The sequence below is a fragment of the Rosa chinensis genome, chromosome 5, assembly GCF_002994745.2.
Source record: "Rosa chinensis cultivar Old Blush chromosome 5, RchiOBHm-V2, whole genome shotgun sequence".
In the NCBI taxonomy this organism is placed as follows: domain Eukaryota; kingdom Viridiplantae; phylum Streptophyta; class Magnoliopsida; order Rosales; family Rosaceae; genus Rosa; species Rosa chinensis.
The window spans coordinates 67,741,279-67,761,529 of record NC_037092.1 but is presented as its reverse complement, the minus strand read 5'-3'; the positions used below and the strand labels follow the sequence as shown (position 1 = coordinate 67,761,529).

The following is a 20,251-nucleotide window of genomic DNA, read 5'->3' as shown; positions in this document are numbered from 1 at the left end:
GGCTGAAATGGGCCAAAAAGGGCCTTATTTTGTTTAACAAAAAAAAAACATTATTTTTTTCTTCTCAAAATATGGCTTAATGGTATATATTGGTGATATAAGACTCATTGTTTTTTATTGAACATATTTTATATTAATATAATACTTGTAACTTATAACATTTATTAATATTACTTAAGGTGGTTATATTCAATTAACTATCTATATAAATCTCCCAATATTAATTGTTGTCTAACAAAGAAAATAGAAATTAAAGAAAACAAAACTTATGAAATCAATTACAAAGAAAGAGATAAATTGCATATTATAGAAAAAAGAGAAACGTAATTAAAAAATAGAAGAAAAAAAATATGGCTTATTCGGGCGGGTCAAAAATTTCGAAATGGAAATTGATCAATCTGACAATGCTCATGGAGGGCAACAAGCCTAATAAACTAATTATACTACATTACGAGGCATATAAGGATTATGTGCGATCCAAAAATTTTAAAATGAAAATCGACCAATCTGAAAATTCTTATATGTTTATACAATAGTGATAGGTATTGTGTAAAGAAATTAGGCCGATCCGCCGTGAATAAGACGTCCAAAGTAGCGGTCAACGCTTTGCACAAGCAAACTTCCCTAAGGGGAGAGGCATCATGCGCGGACAAACGTTGCGGAATTTTGACATCCGTAAGTAGACCCCCTACCCATGAGAGTGTGGGAGCTGAAAGATTGAAAAAAATGAATTGCCAAGGACCGATTAAGAGCATATTTGTTTTATGTTCTATTTAGGGTATTGAGTTGACCGGGTAGATCGAGGTCCAACCGAAGGCGGAAATTGCTGAAATTTCTACCACTAACATATATTCATATGAAAAAAACATCCAGCGGTTCATTTTAAAAAATTCCATTTCGTCCCCCATTTTGCTCATGGAGGGTAACAAGCCTAATAAACTAGTTATACTACATTACAAGGCATATAAGGATTATGTGAGATCCAAAAATTTTGAAATGAAAATCGACCAATCTGAAAATTCTCATATGTTTATACAACATTGATAGGTATTGTGTAAAGAAATTAGGCCGATCCGCCGTGAATAAGGCGTCCAACGTAGCGGTCAACGCTTTGCACAAGCAAACTTCCCTAAGGGGAGCGGCACCATGCGCGGACAAACGTTGCGGAATTTTGACATCCATAAATAGACCCCTACCCATGAGAGTGTGGGAGCTGAAAGATCGAAAAAAGTGAATTGCCAAGGACCGGTTAAGAGCATATTTGTTTTATGTTCTATTTAGGGTATTGAGTTGACCGGGTAGATCGAGGTCCAACCGAATGCGGAAATTGTTGAAATTTCTACCACTAACATATATTCATATGAAAAAAATATCCAGCGGTTCATTTTAAAAAATTCCATTTCGTCCCTCATTTTGCTCATGGAGGGTAACAAGCCTAATAAACTAGTTATACTACATTACAAGACATATAAGGATTATGTGCGATCCAAAAATTTTGAAATGAAAATCGATCAATCTGAAAATTCTTATATGTTTATACAATAGTGATAGGTATTGTGTAAAGAAATTAGGCCGATCCGCCGTGAATAAGGCACCTAATGGAGCGGTCAACGCTTTGCACAAGCAAACTTCCCTAAGGGGAGCGGCACCATGCGCGGACAAACGTTGCGGAATTTTGACATCCATAAATAGACCCCCTACCCATGAGAGTGTGGGAGCTGAAAGATCGAAAAAAGTGAACTGCCAAGGACTGGTTAAGAACATATTTGTTTTATGTTCTATTTAGGGTATTGAGTTGACCGGGTAGATCGAGGTCCAACCGAGTGCGGAAATTGTTGAAATTTCTACCACTAACATATATTCATATGCAAACAACATCCAGCGGTTCATTTTAAAAAATTCCATTTCGTCCCCCATTTTGCTCATTAAGAAGTTAACATTACATTGGAAAAAAGGTTTCAACTCGACCAATTGATTATTTTTAGTTATGTTGATTACTTGATTTATTTCAAAATTGGTATTACATGAATATATTGTCCAATTTGAAATAATAGCTTTGTAATTATTACAGTTAATTAGTTAACAGTAATTATTGATAAATATTAAAATACCCATAAGATTATATTAAAACGGCGGCGTTTTTGCCGAATTAACGGTTAATTCTTTAAAAAAAATTATTTTTTTCTTCTCAAAATATGGCTCAATTTAAAAGACTCATTTCCTAATATGGTAGATTGAAATAATTTTCTACACTTCCATAGTTTTATTACTTTTATACATATAACACATGTAATAGAAAATAACAAAAATAAAATATAAATTTTAGGGCCGGGCTTTAAGGGCCGGGCTGGGCCGGGCCTAGCCCTTACGGGCTCAATCGGGCCGGGCCGTAGGGTAGGGCCGGGCTTTATTTGTGTGACCCATACCCTACCCTAAATAAAAAAGGGTCGGGCCGGCCCGCCCTAATGGAAGGGCCGGGCCGGGCGGGCTTAGGGCCCAAGGGCCATATGATGAGGCCTAGTTCGGGACGTAACAAAAGTCACCAGAAACACTCATTACAAACAATGAAGCTAGCATCGCTCTCCCAAAGGAAACTCATATGTAGTACTTTGTTCGCTTAGGCACGCAGTTATGGCAGAAATATCATTTTGGCGAAATGAATAAGAACTCACAAGTCACAAAAGAACACCAATAGAAACTCAACTTTGAGAAAATTGTCCAATTTTAACCAAGAGAATCACGATTCTAGTTACGCTGGAATCATAACTGATAATCTAATCAAGACGGTCAATTTTAGTCAATCAGTCATAAAAAATAAAAAAGAACTCTGATGTAGTTAAAAAGCAACCACCACCATGAGAGATGAGACCCACACCGATTTTCAAAACGGGCAAAAAAGTAGTGCATCATAAAACTCCCACTCCGGTGGACGACTACCAAAAACACACCATCAAACCTCCAGTAAAAATGTCAAAGGCTGACTAAAAGGAGAACGACGAAGACGTCGTTGGGTGTTCATACGACGAGGAGCGCCATTTGGTTGCCCGGTTGAGCCGATGGGCCCCTCCCCGGTTTCTTAAAAAATAAGATAGAATATCCAAAAAAGAACAGGACAATGGTCCGTAACAAGGAAACCACAAACCCAAAAAGCACAGAATCACATATAAAATAATCACTTTGTTCGTGGCCCACCATCTTCGGACTTTTCACATCATCTGCTTACGTGGCGCGTCCTCATCGATGTTCATTTTACTTTCACGGTTCTGAACATTCTCTCTCTATCCCACCACGCCACCCCCTTGAATCGCTCTCTCCACTATTCATCACAAAACGAAGTTGACAAATCAAACAAAATAGAAAATCCAATCACCTTTCCTCCTCTTCTTCTTCTGCAAATCAATCCAACCAGAATCGAATCTGCTTCTTCTCGCACGTGAATTCTGGTAACAATTCTCTTTGTCCCTCTCTGGCTAATTTTCCTGGATCATTTTTCTCAGTCACACCAAATTGCAGGTAATGAAACACTGAACTAGTCGGACGATTCAATCATCCAAATGGGAGAGACTGAGAAGTCGGCGGCCACCAAAACGGAGTCGTTTCCGGCGTGGTCGAAGGACGTGAAGGAATGCGAGGACGAGTTCAAGGTCAGCCGCGACTCGGGGCTGTCGTCGGAGGAAGTCGAGAAGCGCCGGGCAGTGTACGGATGGAACGAACTGGAGAAGCACGACGGCCAGTCGATCCTGAAGCTCCTGATGGATCAGCTCAGCGACACGCTCGTCAGGGTTCTGTTGTTCGCGGCGGTTATCTCCTTCGTTCTCGCATGGTACGAAGGCGAGGAGACCGGCGAGATGGACATCACGGCGTTCGTGGAGCCGTTGGTGATCTTTCTGATCCTGATCGTGAATGCGATCGTCGGAATCTGGCAGGAGAGCAACGCCGAGAAGGCGCTGGAGGCCTTGAAGGAGATTCAGTCGGAGCAGGCGGCGGTGGTCAGGGACGGGAAGAAGGTGCCGAATTTGGCGGCGAAGGAGCTCGTTCCTGGCGATATTGTGGAGCTGAGAGTCGGGGATAAGGTTCCGGCGGATATGAGGGTTTTGAGTTTGGTGAGCTCGACGGTGAGGATCGAGCAAGGGTCGTTGACCGGAGAGAGTGAGGCGGTTAGCAAGACGGCGAAGGCGGTGGCGGAGAATTCGGACATTCAGGGGAAGAAGTGTATGGTTTTCGCGGGAACGACGGTGGTGAACGGGAATTGCATGTGTTTGGTGACTCAGATTGGGATGAGGACGGAGATAGGGCAGGTGCATTCTCAGATTCAGGAGGCTTCACAGAGTGAGGAAGAGACTCCATTGAAGAAGAAGCTGAATGAGTTTGGGGAGATTTTGACTGCTATAATTGGTGTCATTTGTGCTTTGGTTTGGTTGATCAATCTCAAGTACTTTCTCAGCTGGGAAATGGTTGATGGGTGGCCGACGAATTTCGAATTTTCATTCGAGAGGTGTACTTATTACTTCAAGATTGCTGTGGCATTGGCCGTGGCGGCAATTCCAGAAGGCTTGCCTGCAGTGATCACCACCTGTTTGGCGCTTGGGACGAGGAAGATGGCTCAGAAGAATGCACTTGTTAGGAAGCTGCCAAGTGTGGAGACTCTAGGTTGTACTACTGTGATTTGTTCTGATAAGACCGGTACTCTAACTACTAATCAGATGGCTGTGTCGAAGCTTGTGGCTATTGGTACTAGGCCTGGTACTCTTCGAGCCTTTGATGTTGAGGGAACTACATACAACCCTTCTGATGGGAAAATACCAGACTGGCCGCCGGCTGGTCATATGGATACCAATGTTCAAATGATTGCGAAGATCTCTGCTCTGTGTAATGATGCTGGAGTTGAATTGTCAGGAAGTCATTATGTTGCCAGTGGAATGCCCACAGAGGCAGCCTTGAAGGTGAGATGACATTCTTTTATGTATATTTCTGTTTTTTGTTCTTTGGAATTTTGCATAGATTTACACAAAAAGACACAAATACCACACTTTATCACTTACAAAATCTGTGTTCTTTACCAGTGCTGGCAAAATCCCTATATGAAAGTGCCCTGAGTACTGCAGGATATTATTATCAGATTACTTCCAATTAGTTAACCACTACCATCCTGAAGTTGCTGAAGAAGTGTGTGTGTTCTTTTTGCTGATGTGTTTTTGTTTCAGGTTCTGGTTGAGAAGATGGGAGTTCCTGAATCACTCAATACTTGTTTCAATTCAGGTTCGAAGGATATACTGCGTAAGTAACCGACTCTTAAATCATTTTTTTGTTTCATAATTTTTCCTTGGGACTAAAGTTTTCTTTTTCTCATATCATTATCACAGGTTGTTCTACACTTTGGAAGGAAGTTGATCACCGGATTGCAACACTTGAGTTTGACCGTGACCGCAAATCTATGGGTGTAATTGTGAATACTGGCGCCGGAAAGAACTCTCTTTATGTCAAGGTATGTTGCTATATAATGCAAATCTATTGATTACAGTTATTGACTTTTTCATCGACTGCACTTAATAGGAAATATTGAACTTACGCAAGGAAAATTTTCTCTTATATTGACAGTTGCAATGTTGCACCAATTGATCCGAGAAAATTTTATTTTCCTATTATTCCTTACTTATAGACGGATATAATTCACTTATTGCTGATTTCTAATTATTAGCCCCAAAGCAATCATTTCTTTTTTGCGTCTTCTTTTCTTTTTAAATATTCACATTTTACAGATTTGGTGCAAGCGTTTGTAATTTTCTGGTTCCTCTGCTACATCCTGATGAAGCAAAATCTTCGGTTTCAACTGTTTTTGCTCTGAGTTTTACATACACTCTACTATTGTATATTTCACATGCTGAAATAATATATTCTCTTCCCTAGTTCCTGCCACTTTTCTAGATAATTAACGATTTCGATGAGTATGTTGCACTCATCTTTATCCACCTAGATGTGCTGTTTCACCACAAAATTAGTTTTATCTGTATTTTGTGCTCTGCCTTCCTTTCTAGGTTTATGATATTGCCTGTTTGAGATTTAGCACTTGTTATTTGTGAGTGATGTTGAGTAACTCTACCAATCTCATTGTTTTTAATGGAACATGTATTACTATTGAGTAGTATTGACCAAATCCCACTCGCTATTAAACATTTGCAGGGTGCAGTTGAAAATGTATTGGAGCGAAGCTCATCCATTCAGTTGGTTGATGGCTCCATTGCAGAATTGGACCAAAATTTCAAAGATCTTATCTTAGGCAGCCTTCATGAAATGTCTAGTAGTGCATTGCGCTGTTTGGGGTTTGCATACAAGGAGGACCTGCCAGAGTTCGCAGGTTATAATGGTGATGAAGACCATCCAGCTCATGAGCTTTTACTTGATCCTTCCAACTACTCTTCAATTGAGAGTAAACTTGTTTTTGTTGGCTTTGTTGGTCTAAGGGTGAGTTGTTCCTGTCTTTTGTCTTTTTTCACTAATCTGTTACATTTTGTCGTTTCCTTTCCATATCTTTCTTGCTGCTAAAATTTGTGAATGTTCTGACTTCTGACAACGTACAATTGTAAATTGTTAAAGGATCCTCCACGAAAAGAGGTCCGTCAAGCAATTGAGGACTGCAAAACTGCTGGAATCCGTGTTATGGTTATTACGGGAGATAACAAGAATACAGCTGAAGCTATTTGCCGCGAAATAGGTGTATTTGGACCTTCTGAAAATATCAGTTCGAGAAGCTTAACGGGGAAAGAATTCATACATCACCATGATCAGAAAAATCATTTGAGACAACGTGGAGGCCTTTTGTTTTCTAGAGCTGAACCAAGGCATAAACAAGAGATAGTGAGGCTGCTAAAGGAAGACGGTGAAGTGGTTGCTATGACTGGTGATGGAGTGAATGATGCACCTGCCTTGAAGTTGGCTGACATTGGGATTGCCATGGGCATTGCTGGGACAGAGGTATATGATTGATGTTTGTTCTCTCTTTTTCCTTTTTCATTTCCGATTAGTCCAGTTTGTTGAATATTTACATGATCATGGGAGTCCTTCTAGTTTGTATTTGCACACACATTGTATTATGTTCATCACAAATTGATGACTAAGCAAGAGTTATTCAATAGCTTTCCAGTAGTTAATTTAACAATAATATTAGATAATTGGATATTTCACAATTCCCAAGTATAAAAGATCCTTCTGCCACCTCTGTCTGGTTACAATCGTCTGACACCCTTCAACACCTTACTTGTGAAGTGGTCATTATTGTTATTTGAAAGCCATTTTAGTGGACTGTTCCACATTTTGTTTCCTTATGTGCTTACTCCAAGTTCTTTATAATTACCTTCTCATAGAATCCTCAACCTTCATATGTTATAATGCTACTTAATCTTCCCGTCATGGATCGTCCACTTGTTACAGGTTGCAAAAGAGGCCTCTGATATGGTATTAGCAGATGACAATTTTAGCACCATAGTTTCTGCTGTTGGAGAAGGCAGATCTATTTACAACAACATGAAAGCTTTTATCAGGTTTGATTCATCTCTATCTAAGATGCCCTCCAATAAGAGACTTGTTTTTGAATAATAAATGTAACTATTCCTGTCCAATCTTATTTGAGCTGGCATTAAGTTAGTATTCCTTGATTCTCAGAAACTGCAGTTACTACTGTCTTCTCTAATCCCCTTTCTGTAATGCAGGTACATGATTTCATCAAACATTGGCGAAGTTGCCTCCATTTTTCTGACAGCGGCCCTGGGAATTCCAGAAGGCATGATTCCAGTTCAGCTTCTGTGGGTCAACCTGGTTACTGATGGACCCCCAGCAACAGCTCTAGGATTCAATCCTCCAGACAAAGATATAATGGAGAAGCCCCCTAGAAGAAGCAACGACTCATTGATCAGTGTGTGGATCTTATTTCGTTATCTGGTACAAGAACTATTAATATTTCCCCATCAAAAACATTTCAGCTAACTGTTGTCTTGTTCTACTTTATAATTCGTTGTGAATTCTACTCCAACTTTCTCATGAGATACTGCTACATCCTTTTGGATCTTTGCAGGTGATTGGAGTCTACGTCGGTGTTGCAACAGTAGGGGTGTTCATTATCTGGTACACCCATTCCTCATTTTTGGGCATTGACCTGAGTAGAGATGGCCATAGTCTTGTGACCTACCATCAACTTGCAAACTGGCACAAGTGCACTTCTTGGGAGGGGTTTTCAGCATCTAACTTTACAGCTGGAACTCAGGTGTTCACTTTTGACACAGATCCATGTGAGTATTTCCATTCGGGCAAGATTAAAGCCTCAACTCTCTCCCTCTCAGTCTTGGTTGCCATTGAGATGTTCAACTCCCTCAATGCCCTGTCTGAGGACAGTAGCCTTCTGACGATGCCACCCTGGGTTAATCCATGGCTCCTTCTTGCCATGTCCGTCTCCTTCGGGTTGCACTTTTTGATTCTCTACGTGCCATTCCTTGCTCAAGTGTTCGGCATTGTCCCCCTCAGCCTGAATGAATGGCTCTTGGTGTTGGCAGTTGCTCTTCCAGTTGTCTTAATTGATGAGGTGCTGAAGTTTGTAGGAAGATGTACAACCAAGTTGCCAGATTCCGCTGTAGAGAAATCCAAGCGCAAAACAGACTGAGCAGGCAAGCATCTGTAATTTGATGACCTAAGTTCAGAAAGCCTAGGGATTGGTTTTGGCCTCAAACAACCAGTTAGACCGATAGAACAATAGCGCATTTTTGTCCCCACTATGCTAAACCAAAAACAGAGTCCATTCCTCACGACATTGTTACCGTATTCATTAGCATTTAAAATTTTGTATTCTACTCTTTCTCAAGTCAATTTGATTTCAGAAATAGCACCATACATTTAACATTTGCAGTAGTGATGTTTGCCAATTGCTACAATATGGCTACCCCGAATTCAAATTACAAATTGGATGAGACAAATTTAATTGAAATTAGAAATATTGAAGACATTAAAGATGGAAATACAAAGATTATAGATAACAAAAGGAACAGGCTTTTCAATTTCTTCAGAAACCGCAATTCAGAGAAGGAATTGCAAATTACAAACCAGGAGAAACCCATTCAGATTCCCAGAAGCCTAAACCAGACTACTAATTACAAAATAGAAGACCATAGAAACCTAAACCCTAATACCCACTACTTCTTCCATTACCAACCAACACCACTGCTTAATCTATTCTTGACGGCAAGACTTTGATCCCCAGAAACCCTAACCCCCGAACCCGTAAAGAGTCCTTCCTTGCCTCTTGAGCGCATACACCACATCCATGGCGGTGACGGTCTTCCTCCGAGCGTGCTCAGTGTAAGTGACGGCGTCACGGATGACGTTCTCGAGAAAGATCTTGAGCACGCCACGTGTCTCCTCGTAGATCAGGCCGGAGATACGCTTGACGCCGCCACGGCGAGCCAGACGGCGAATGGCGGGCTTGGTGATGCCCTGGATGTTATCGCGGAGGACCTTCCTGTGACGCTTAGCTCCTCCCTTACCCAAACCCTTGCCTCCCTTGCCGCGGCCGGACATCGTTGCTCAGCTCAAATCTGAAATCAAAACACGAAATCGAAGAGTTAGAGAGACGAAATCGATGTGGAATTTGAAAGTACGAAACCCTAATTGAAATTAAATTGGGGATAGAGAAAGAGAGCGAACCAGAAATTGGATTTGCTTGAGAGTGAGAGAGAGAGATTGGTTGCTTTTGCGGATGGATGGGAGTGATTGGAATTATCGGGGGTATTTATGGGAGGAGGTGTGGGTTTGGGAAATGGGGGTCGATCTGTGTGATGGTTGAGAGGAGGGTTGTGGACCGTGGATGGGTTTGATCTGACGGTTCAGGTGGAGGAAGGGAGTGGTGCGGATCGGTGACGTGGATGAGCGAGTGGTGGGTTTTCCTTTGTTTTTGTGTTTCTTTTGGTTTGATTTTTGGAGTGAAAAAAGTGCGGGGGGCAAATTGGCGCTGTTTGGAAAGTAGCCGGGAGTCGTTACCTGAACCCAAATCCCAATTAGCAGAAGCCCACAACCAAATATATACTTTTCTCATTCTTTTTTCTCAAAAGAAATGGAACTTTTTCATTAATGATTTTTCCTTAATCAATTACCATCATTTCCCAAGTAATTTTTTTGGAGCTAAAGTTAAGAATTACCAACTAGTTAGTTTGGAATAAAAGTGGTTGAATTATAAATATTTTAACTTTTAGCTTATTAAAGCTATATAAAGATTTAATTGTGACGAGATTAACATTGAGGCTCAATTTAAGTGATAAGAACATTTTTTTGCTACGAGTGTATCAAGTCTAGTCATTTGTTGCCACTTCATAATCAATTAGTTGAAGGCGAGGGAAAATACCAACAATTACTTGTTCATGAGATGAATGGAATAAATATGATCGCTAAGAGCATCTCCAATGGATTGGTTAAATCCACGTGGAGTGCTTGAACGGTAATAAAAGACATGTAAACCCTCTCCAACCCTTAAGTCATATCTGATGTGTAATTGACATTTCGACCAAGTCTGTCAAATTTGACAGAGCCATAGTCATCTGTCTTTTAATTTTTTATTGTTTCTCTCTCCCTCTCTCTCTTTCCTTCTCTCTCTTTTCTTCTCCTCTCTAATTCTCTATCGTTCTTCCCAGACCAAACCCATCAGATTCCTACCCAGATCTCCTCACCATGAATAGCTCCTTCTCACCATGAATAGACCAAAATCTCTATGTCCTCAACCTCACCACGAGTAGCTCTTCACCATGGATGAGTTCGATTTCAACTAGAGTTCTAATAAAATCATAAGAAAATAACATACTAAAACTCTCTCTCTTTCATCCTACCCAGACCAAATTAATTCATGAAAAACCTTTCATGATAGATGTTTGTCTCAGTGGTGGCGGGATTTGAAGATGGTGGCTGGTATGGTTGCAGGTAGGATTTGCTGTTTGGCACCAAAGAATTGAGCTTTTTTTGTGATTATGGGAATTGGGTTTGTGAATAAGGATTTATTGGGATTTGAGTTTATGAGAAGTGTGGCATATCTGGAAATTGGGGTTCGAAACATGTGGAAGAAGAAGGAATTGGTGTTTTGTCAAAACTAGTGTATTACCACTTACCAGAGAGAGATGCAGTGGAGTTGTGCGGCAACAAGAAGAACAGAGAAGAAGAAGTGGGAGAAGTAGAGAAAAAATGGTTTATTTTTGTTATGAAATATTCTTAAAAAATAATATAATAATATTTAAATTTAACCTATCCACTGGAGTAGAAATTTGTCAAAAATGACAATTGACACATCAGCTTTCAAATTTGAATTTGACACAAGCGTTTAACTACTCCATTGGAGATGCTCTAAAATAGCATGTCACGATCTCAATAAAAGAAGATAGATGGGATAATTATGCTTTGGTCTCAAAATACCGTCCAACCTCTATGATGCATTGTGCTAGGCCTTTCAGGTATTTTGTACTCTCTCTTCTGGAATAAATGTCTCATAATTTTGTGTGTTAGAGAAAAAAAAAAAAAAAAAAGGGGGAGGATGATGATCAAATTGTTGTAAAATTTCTTGTTGAATCAAGGCATGTTGAGGGTGGCCTAACTATGTTCACACAATGTAGCCATTCTGCTACTATGGTAGTCTACGGATGTAAAGCCTGCATATAACTAAGTGCATCACTATTACCTCCCAAAAAGAGGTTACGGTTAACCCGAGTGCAATAATAATAAAAATAAAAAAAGGTAAGATGAAAAGAGTAATATCGCCTTAGTAAATAATAGCAATTGTTAGTACCATTCTCTCAATTACTTTTGATTTTCACTGTTTTGCACCCACTTATTCACCTTATGTGACAGCTCATGGCCCGCCTCATGTGATATATAAACCTAAGGCCTGCTTACCTAAGGGACAGTTTTTAAGGGACTGTAAAGGACAAGTAAATCTGATGGCTTAAAATAAATGCACAGTTTTAAGTTGTTATAATTTTTGCTTTTATATTTAATACATGTGGTTGAGATGCACTTATCCCTCACAATCCCTTAAAATTGTCCCTTAAGTGAGCAAATCTGATATAAACCTTATCAAAGTGATAAAACAATGTGGTTTTCCTTATAAAGTGTGATGTAAAGATATGATTCACTTAATATTATCATTTGATTTTGGGTTATATGCAAAAATATCATAGTGAAGATGCTTAATTTTCTTTTTTCATCACGTTCTCTCTCTCTTCCACTACTTCTCAACATCATTCAACTGTGAAACTTTCTCACATAACTCAAATGGAGAATTCTTTACCTATTTTATCTTCTTATAACTCTGAGACAACCGAGATTTATATTAATATTTCTCTAATTTCATCGTACGGAGAATAACACTATCAAAATTACTTTTAAAATACTAACTGAAATTACTCAATAAAAAAGCTCAGAAATAAGAATGCGCAAATTAAAATGTAAACGAAATAACAAGCTAAGAAATACCAATGCTTAATTAAAAATGTAAATCAAACAACACACTTGCTTTCAAAAGGATAATTTATACCTCTTACATTCAATCAATCAGTTTAACGCCGTATTTTGCTACTAGGCTCGACATCTAAAATATTTTAAAAACTTGCTTTATAGGGATGAACAAATTCTTCAAAATCTATGAACTAAGATTATAGATTACATATAATCGTAACATATATTTCAAAAAAAGACGTGAAAACAATTTTCATTCTACAGTCGATATTCTATATTTTTTTTTAGGTATCCTAAAATTTTGTCATTTTCTAAGAAGTTTATAAGAGTGAATCCTAATTTAGGAGAATTATTATAACTAAACTAACTACCTTGTCTCACTTTTGCCTACAGATTTAAATTTCAGAGAAAGTTTCGATTTCGGTGGAAATTTCGGTTAAAAATAAACAAATCACATTAATTGCATTTATAAAATGATATTTTTAAATAAAACTTTTACATAGTCCAAACTAACCTATAATAAACCTATTTACAATGTAATATCTCTAAAATTGTACGTTTATAATAGAATTGTGATATGTGGAGCCAAGACTCGAAGAACAAAGAACAGAGAACATTTAAAGAGAACCTTTGTTAATGTAACCTATACTAAACCTATTTACAATGTAACCTATAATAAACCTATTAGAGGTTACATTAACATATAACAAAGAACAAAGGTTAACTTTATTATAGGAACTCAATGTAACCTCGTCTTTTTGGCTATTATAACAGAGAACATATTTATGCAATTAACAAAAGTTAAAAAACAAAAACGTCACCCAACAAGTCATTATATTGAGTTCCTATGTCTATTGAGTCAAAACTCAAAGAAAGTTATTCAAACTCATATAGAGATAAATGCTTATCGCGTCTTCCTCGTGTATGTATCCCCCATACTAGATTGCAAATAAAATTAAAATTTCATATTTCTCTATGAAAGTATGAAGTAAAAAACATATTATCTATGAAGATTTGGAATGGAAACGTGTGCTAATGGTGAGGTTCCAATGTCTAAAGGGGATATGTTGACAAAACATCTATGTCTCCAAACCAATGTTGAGAAAACTAAAATGGAAACAATACCATATGCTAGATTAGTAGGTAGTTTGATGTATACACAAGTTTGTACCAGACCAGTCTTGTCTTTTGCAGTTGGAATGTTGTCCAAATTTTAGTCAAACCTTGGGCATGAGCATTAGATAGCTATTAAGAAGGTATTAAGGTATCTACAAACAACCTTTTAGCAACATGCTTGCGTATAAACATGTGAAAATGCTTGAACTAGTTGGATTTACATATTTTGATTTTGCAGGAAATTATACTACATCTATGAATTCCACTTATGGTTATGTATACATGCTTGCAAGTGAAGTAGTAGCTTGGAAGACAATGAAACAGTCTTTAATAGCTATTTCCACAATGGAGTGCACTTGTTGATGGGAAAATAAAAGAGGCTAAAATGCCCAATTTTGTCCTCGTACTGGATCGAGATGGCCTAACCTCCTACAATTAAAAAGATAACCCCCTCTATATTGCTAGCTGGTCTCACAGACTGTTTGATTACTACTTTATATATATATATATATATATATATATGACATATAGATAGTATATAGGATTAGATAATAGTTTTGGTATGTGACAGCTTATATAGTTACACAATGGTTTAGACAGGTTATACTATCTATCTAGTGTAAGTTGTCAAGAAAGGATTGATTACTACTTTATCACCTTACTTCTAGGTGGACGTCTTAAGTCCTTTCTTGGTTTTGGTATGCAGTTCATGGGACCATAGAATTTCCAACTTTGTATGCTAAACGTTGCTTTTGTTACTTAATGGCCCAAGAAGCTCTTAGAGATGCAATGCATGAACAACTACCATAGCCTAAATGGCTAATTGCCTTTTATCTTAAAGCAGTTGGCCTAAAGAGCACTGTACACTTAAGTGTCGAAAACTCTATAAGTTGGCGCACCCTTGGAAGATAAAAGATATAGCAAAGTTGAATGTCTATAGGTGTTTTCCTCCTTTTGTTTAAAACTGGTTTTATCAATTATGTCCATGGGATTTGACTTATCAGGCATAATAATGGTACCCACGAAAATTCTTGTATACACGGCGATGCAAGTCCATATACAACAAACATGCAATCTCAACCGTCTATATGTGAAGTCAGTTATTTATCACTCAAAATCGTCCAATCTCAATGGTTATTGATACTCAAAAAATCACACGACGAATTAATATGTCGTCACAATAGAAACTAGCATAAACACGCAATTTGGATAAAATTCTGTACAATTATAGAATTTTATATCCATCCCTCGACTTTAACCCACCAAGCAAACGCACCCTAAATGTGGACCCAAGCCACATCCACGCATCTTTAGGGCTTGCAGAAGTGGGTATGGTGTGGAAGGTTACGGGAACACATAACTCTCGTCTATCGATTTAGAGTCATCGGTGGTCTCCTTCTTGGGCCCGAGATCTAAGCCTGGTAACTTAAATCAATAGCGAATTGGTGAATATGAGATTTAGGCCAACCTGTTTCCCTCAAAACTCAAAGCCCAAAGAAAAGCCCAAACCCAAAGGAAATAAGATAGTCCTGGCCTTCCCTATCTTTCTTCTAGCCTCGTTTCCTTTCCTCGCAGCTGCTAAATACACTACTCAACCCAAAAATCCAGGAGAAATATCGATCCATCCTGTCAATTGGCGAGGAAACTTTCCGACTGGTAGATGGATATCCCCTTCCCCCTTAAACGATGAGCTCACAACTCCCAAACTTCCCCGTCAACCTCGTTCCTGGTTTTGTGCCACCACAGCTGTTTCTGCTGCAACAGCTATCCATGACTACAATGATCTTCTCCTTTTCCCAAGATTTCATCTCTCAAGTAAGCCCTCATTTCCTAGATTTTAAGGCAGAAATCCTGTACGAGTTGAAGGAGAAGTATTTTACCCAGAAAACTAAAGGCTCTGAGCCACCATAACATCCCTCCAATTGAGCCTATAAAAGGAGAGATTTGGAACTGAAATCATCATCGAGCAACAACCCAGAAAGCTTAGAAACATTAAAAAGCCTCCAACCCTTCACGCTTCCAAGCTTCTAAGCACAAAACCCAGCTCTTAGCTCTTTTTCTCCCAAAACCCCCCTTCAAACTCATCTTCCAGAAACCCGAATTCAAAAATCCCTATATCCTCTCACCGCAGTGTGTTTCTAGCTCCCACACCGTCCTCACGTTGTCAAGCCTCACTCAATATCTGAATCATGCACAAAATTCTCTCATTAACATCAAGTTATTGAGTTAATTTTGGCCTAGTCTTGCTTAATTCAAAAGAACCCTCACATTTTGGCCACTCTGCTAGGGATTAGGTTGTGATTCAGATCATGGCTCTATCCCACACAAGCAGGAAAAACAAGAGCACACGTTCTCAAGAAGCGGTCAGTGAGTCTGCTGCAAGACCCCAATCCCAGCAAGAACACGAAGGGCAGCAGCAAGAAGAACAAGAAGAGGCGACGAAAGAACTAACCATGTTGGACCTTGTTTGTGTTCTAACCAAGTTTGGAGACACACAGAAAGGACTCATATAAGCAGTGAAAGAATTGAAGAACCCAGTCCCTGCATCGAAACCGGTCACTTAGCAAAATGACACAAGGGAGAAAGTTTCGCAAGAAGAGTCAGCGGCCAAAGGGTCCGAGTAGAAAGGACCGTCTTTTGTTACACAGGAGGATGTAGTTGCCATGCTAGAAAGGGAGTTACAGCGCACAAATGAGGATTAGAAGTATGTCCCTCAACCCCCTTATCCATCAAGCTTAACTTCCTTGCCTTACCCCAAGGGGTACGAAACACCAACTTTTGTCCTCTTTGATGGGAGAAAGGGAAGCCCCAAAGAGCACATTAGTAGTTTCATCGACGCACTTGGACCTCATGCAGGGGACCATAATCTCAGGCTTCGTGAGTTCTCAAAAACACTCATTGATCATGCCTATACATGGTACACTACACTTGCTCCAGGCTCTGTTCGAACTTGGGAAGAGTTGGCAAGTAAATTCTGCAAGAAGTATTTCGAGCATGAAGAAAGAGTTACCATTACTAAACTCAACTACACTTGTCAAAGGACAAGCGAGAACCTTGTTGACTTTGTTCGCACGTTTCTCGACTTGGCCCTTGATTGCTATGATGAAAAAGGAGAGCAATCTCTGGTAGAAATTTGTGTCAGCAACATGCTACCAGAATACAGAGTCTATCTGGAGAATGTTGGTATTGGCCAATTTTCTGGACTGATGGATGCAGCAAAGAAGACGAGCATGTCTGTAAAGGCGTAGAAGAGCTGGCGGTCTGACAAAAAGGATGCACACCAAACCCTCGTAATCGAAGATAAGTCTTCTTATAAAAGAAAGCGAGAAACCTATCCAGCCAATCCTTGCGGAAATGAAAAATTCCATGCCATACTAGATTCCATGTTTGCTGACAATGTCATCAAGTTACCACGACCACAAAAGCCTCCGACAAAGGAAGAAAAAAGTGATCCTTGCTACTGCCGTTACCATCAATTCGCTAGACATCTGAGTCCAGCTTGCCAAGTTCTGCGAAGAATCCTCCATGAAAAGATAAATGACGGGACACTTGAATTATCTACCAGTCCACAAAGAATTGATGAAGACCCACTACCAAGACGAAAAGGAAAAGAGACATGCACTGTGATCACCGCAGCCAATGATCGCAAGGAGGAAGATATGATGCAAAATGCAATATGCCAGTACCAAGGTTCACAAACCTTTGACCAATCTTCTTGGAGCAGGTACTCTAACCCTTAAGGTTACAATACCCCATAGCCTCACTTGGATGAATGCGATAGGAGTGTGAGTTTCCCAACATTTGGAAACCAGTACTTAGGGGCTACAGCCGATCATGCTGATCAAGGCAGGGATGCAAATCAGACATATCATTACAATACAGCAACCATGGCTTATTTCCGCTGTGAGACAAGTCAGGCATGTTATGTAACTGAAGTTGATGATGTAATGGAGCGTTATCTTGAAAAAAATCACTAGCTCACTGCCACGTAGACACTCCAACAAAATCCTAGGTTCAAATATCTTTTTGATCAGTTGGAGTATGGTCCGCAAGCCAGGAAGGCTGCTGCTGAAGCCCTGATGCGCATCTCTGAAGAATATGGACCGTAATGCTTTGCTGCGGAAATAAGGAGAACAATATCTGTACTAGAGAATGACAATGCCATAATCTTCACCGAATCAGACATGGAGGTATCATATCCAGACCATAGGAGACCTCTTTACTGAGAGGCTCAGATCAATGATGTGTTTGTGAGAAGGGTGCGCGCTTGTTGACACAGGGTCTTCGCTCAATATCATACCACTCTATGTCCTTAAAGCCGCAAGCATCCCACAATCAAGAATTGTGAAAACAGAGATGAAGATATTTGGTTTTGCAGAGGCAGATGAGACGTCTATAGGCTACATACAGCTGGATCTTAAAGTAGGACTAATTCGGTCCTGGACCAAATTTAAAGTCTTGAATGTGGATACAAGCTACCATGCTTTGCTAGGACAACCATGGCTCAACAAGCACAGGCTGATACCATCCACCTATCACCAATGTGTCAAAGGGAGAATCGGCCTCAACCCTATCAGAATACCAGGGAATCAGTTGTCGTTCCATCAGAGTGAGGCTCACTTTATTGAGGCTGAGTACTATAATGAGTTCACAACTGATGGGGGATATGTTCCTTCTAAAGTTTCAGGCATGCCTTTGCTATCCTGGCCTGATATTAGAGATATAAGTGATGGAGATCTTTTTGCGGTGATAAGTCAAGGAAGGGAAGCAAATGCTTGTGCTCAAGCTCCACCATGATGTTCCAAAGTTGTGTTGCCCAATGGGTGCACCATCTACCGCTTATGATTGGTTACGGGGCCTGGCTGCGACCTGCAGGAAGGCCCTATATAGAAAGGTGTCATGGAGAATGTATGCAGCATAGACGAAGGGATATCCATGACACCTAAATCTCCTACCCTTCAAGAAGCTTTGCCGGCACCGAAATGCATGCAAGATGGGTCCACCGCAGTGGCTGAAGAAGTGGAAGCTGTGAACCTGAGTGACGACCCTGCAATACAAAAGCCTATACTCATCACCAAGAACCTGTCACCTCAAGAAAGTGAGCATCTTGTGGCATTACTCAAAGAATTCAAGGATGTATTTGTTTGGAATTATGATGAGATGCCTAGTTTGGATCCGAATCTCGTATGCCATACGTTAAATATGGAACCAGAAACTAAACCAGTGGTGCAAGCAAGAAGAAATTACCATCCAAACGATGAAGTACAAATCAAGCAAGAAATCGAGAAGCTTCTAGCTTGTGGTTTCATCAAGCCCATCAAGCACCCCACATTGCTTGCGAATGTTGTTCCGGTAAGAAAGAAAAATGGTCAGGTCAGAATTTGTATCAATTATAGAGATTTGAACAGAGCTTGTCCGAAGGATGAATTTCCATTACCAAATATGGACATGCACATCGACTCAACTTAAGGTCAAGGCATGCTATCCTTTATAGATGGCTTTAGTGGTTATAACCAGATCAAGATGGCCACTAGAGATGCAGAGAAGACCGCATTCCGTACCCCTTATGGAAATTCCATTATACGGTCATGCCATTCTGTTTAAAGAACTCTAGCGCAACATATCAACGAGCCGTGACCGTTGTTTTCCACGACATGATGGGAAAGGAAGTTGATGATCTAGTGGTGAAGTCCAAAACAAGAGAAGAACACTGGGGTATATTGAGAAAAGTGCTAAAGAGATGCAGGCTATATAATATCAAGATGAATCTTAGGAAGTGTTCATTTGGAGTATCAATTGGGAATTTTTTTGGCTTTGTGGTGTATAGCAGAGGAATAGACGTCGATCCGGACAAAGCAAAAACCATAGCCTCCACTCCGCCACCATCGAACCAGAAAGAATTAAAAAGCTTTCTGGGCAGGCTATCATACATTAGGAGCTTCATTCCAGGCCTAGCTGAGGTGATAAAAGTCTTCACTCTTTTCCTCAAGAAAGGTATCAAGTTTGTGCGGAGTGAAGAATGCAAAAAGGCTTATGAAAAGGTGCAAGAACTTGTCACCAAGCTGCCAATTATGAAGGCACCAATCACTGGTGTCCCTCTCAAGCTATACCTAGATGCAACTGACACTGCAGAGGGGGCTTTACTAGCCCAAGATGATGAAAATGGAGAAGAATACGTTGTGTACTATGTGAGTCGCTTGTTGGGAGAAGTTGAAGCACTCTATCCTAAGACTGAAAGGATTTGCCTTGCGCTTATCTACGCAGCACAAAGATTGCGCCACTACTTTCTAGCTCACAAGCTCCATCTCATGGTGAAGACTGATCTAGTAAGGTACCTACTCACAAAACCAATCTTATCTAGCCGATTGGCTAGGTGGTTGCTACAACTGGCAGAGTTTGATATTGAATGCGTAACGCCCCGCTCCATTAAGGGGCAAGCAGTAGTCGACATGCTTGCTTTATTCCCTGGAAGTGAAGAAATTCCACTCATGCAAGACATTCTTGTGGAATTACCAAAAATGGTAGGAATGCTCACAGATGAAGAAACAGAGGACCATCAACCTTGGACTCTCTTCTTTGATGGGTCGGCCATGAATAATGGAGGTGGAGGTGGAGTTGTGTTAATAAACTCTGTAGGCAATACTAAAGCTTTGTCATTCAA

The 20,251-nt window shown here is 39.9% G+C and overlaps 2 protein-coding genes across 2 annotated transcripts; one reads left to right on the top strand and one right to left on the bottom strand.

Annotated features, from left to right (window-relative positions):
- The first annotated feature begins 3,272 nt into the window (after window positions 1-3,272).
- Window positions 3,273-8,892, top strand: LOC112202432 (calcium-transporting ATPase 4, endoplasmic reticulum-type). The gene is made up of 9 exons (XM_024343448.2): window positions 3,273-3,443; window positions 3,514-4,943; window positions 5,205-5,277; window positions 5,364-5,485; window positions 6,181-6,462; window positions 6,595-6,972; window positions 7,429-7,538; window positions 7,707-7,935; window positions 8,069-8,892. The coding sequence occupies exons 2-9, from the start codon at window positions 3,555-3,557 to the stop codon at window positions 8,648-8,650; spliced, it is 3,165 nt and encodes a 1,054-aa protein (XP_024199216.1). The 5' UTR covers window positions 3,273-3,443; window positions 3,514-3,554; the 3' UTR covers window positions 8,651-8,892.
- A 118-nt stretch (window positions 8,893-9,010) lies between these two features.
- Window positions 9,011-9,834, bottom strand: LOC112202433 (histone H4). The gene is made up of 2 exons (XM_024343450.2): window positions 9,688-9,834; window positions 9,011-9,578 (listed from the first exon to the last, which is right to left on the bottom strand). The coding sequence occupies exon 2, from the start codon at window positions 9,559-9,561 to the stop codon at window positions 9,250-9,252; it is 312 nt and encodes a 103-aa protein (XP_024199218.1). The 5' UTR covers window positions 9,562-9,578; window positions 9,688-9,834; the 3' UTR covers window positions 9,011-9,249.
- Between the last annotated feature and the right edge of the window lie 10,417 nt (window positions 9,835-20,251).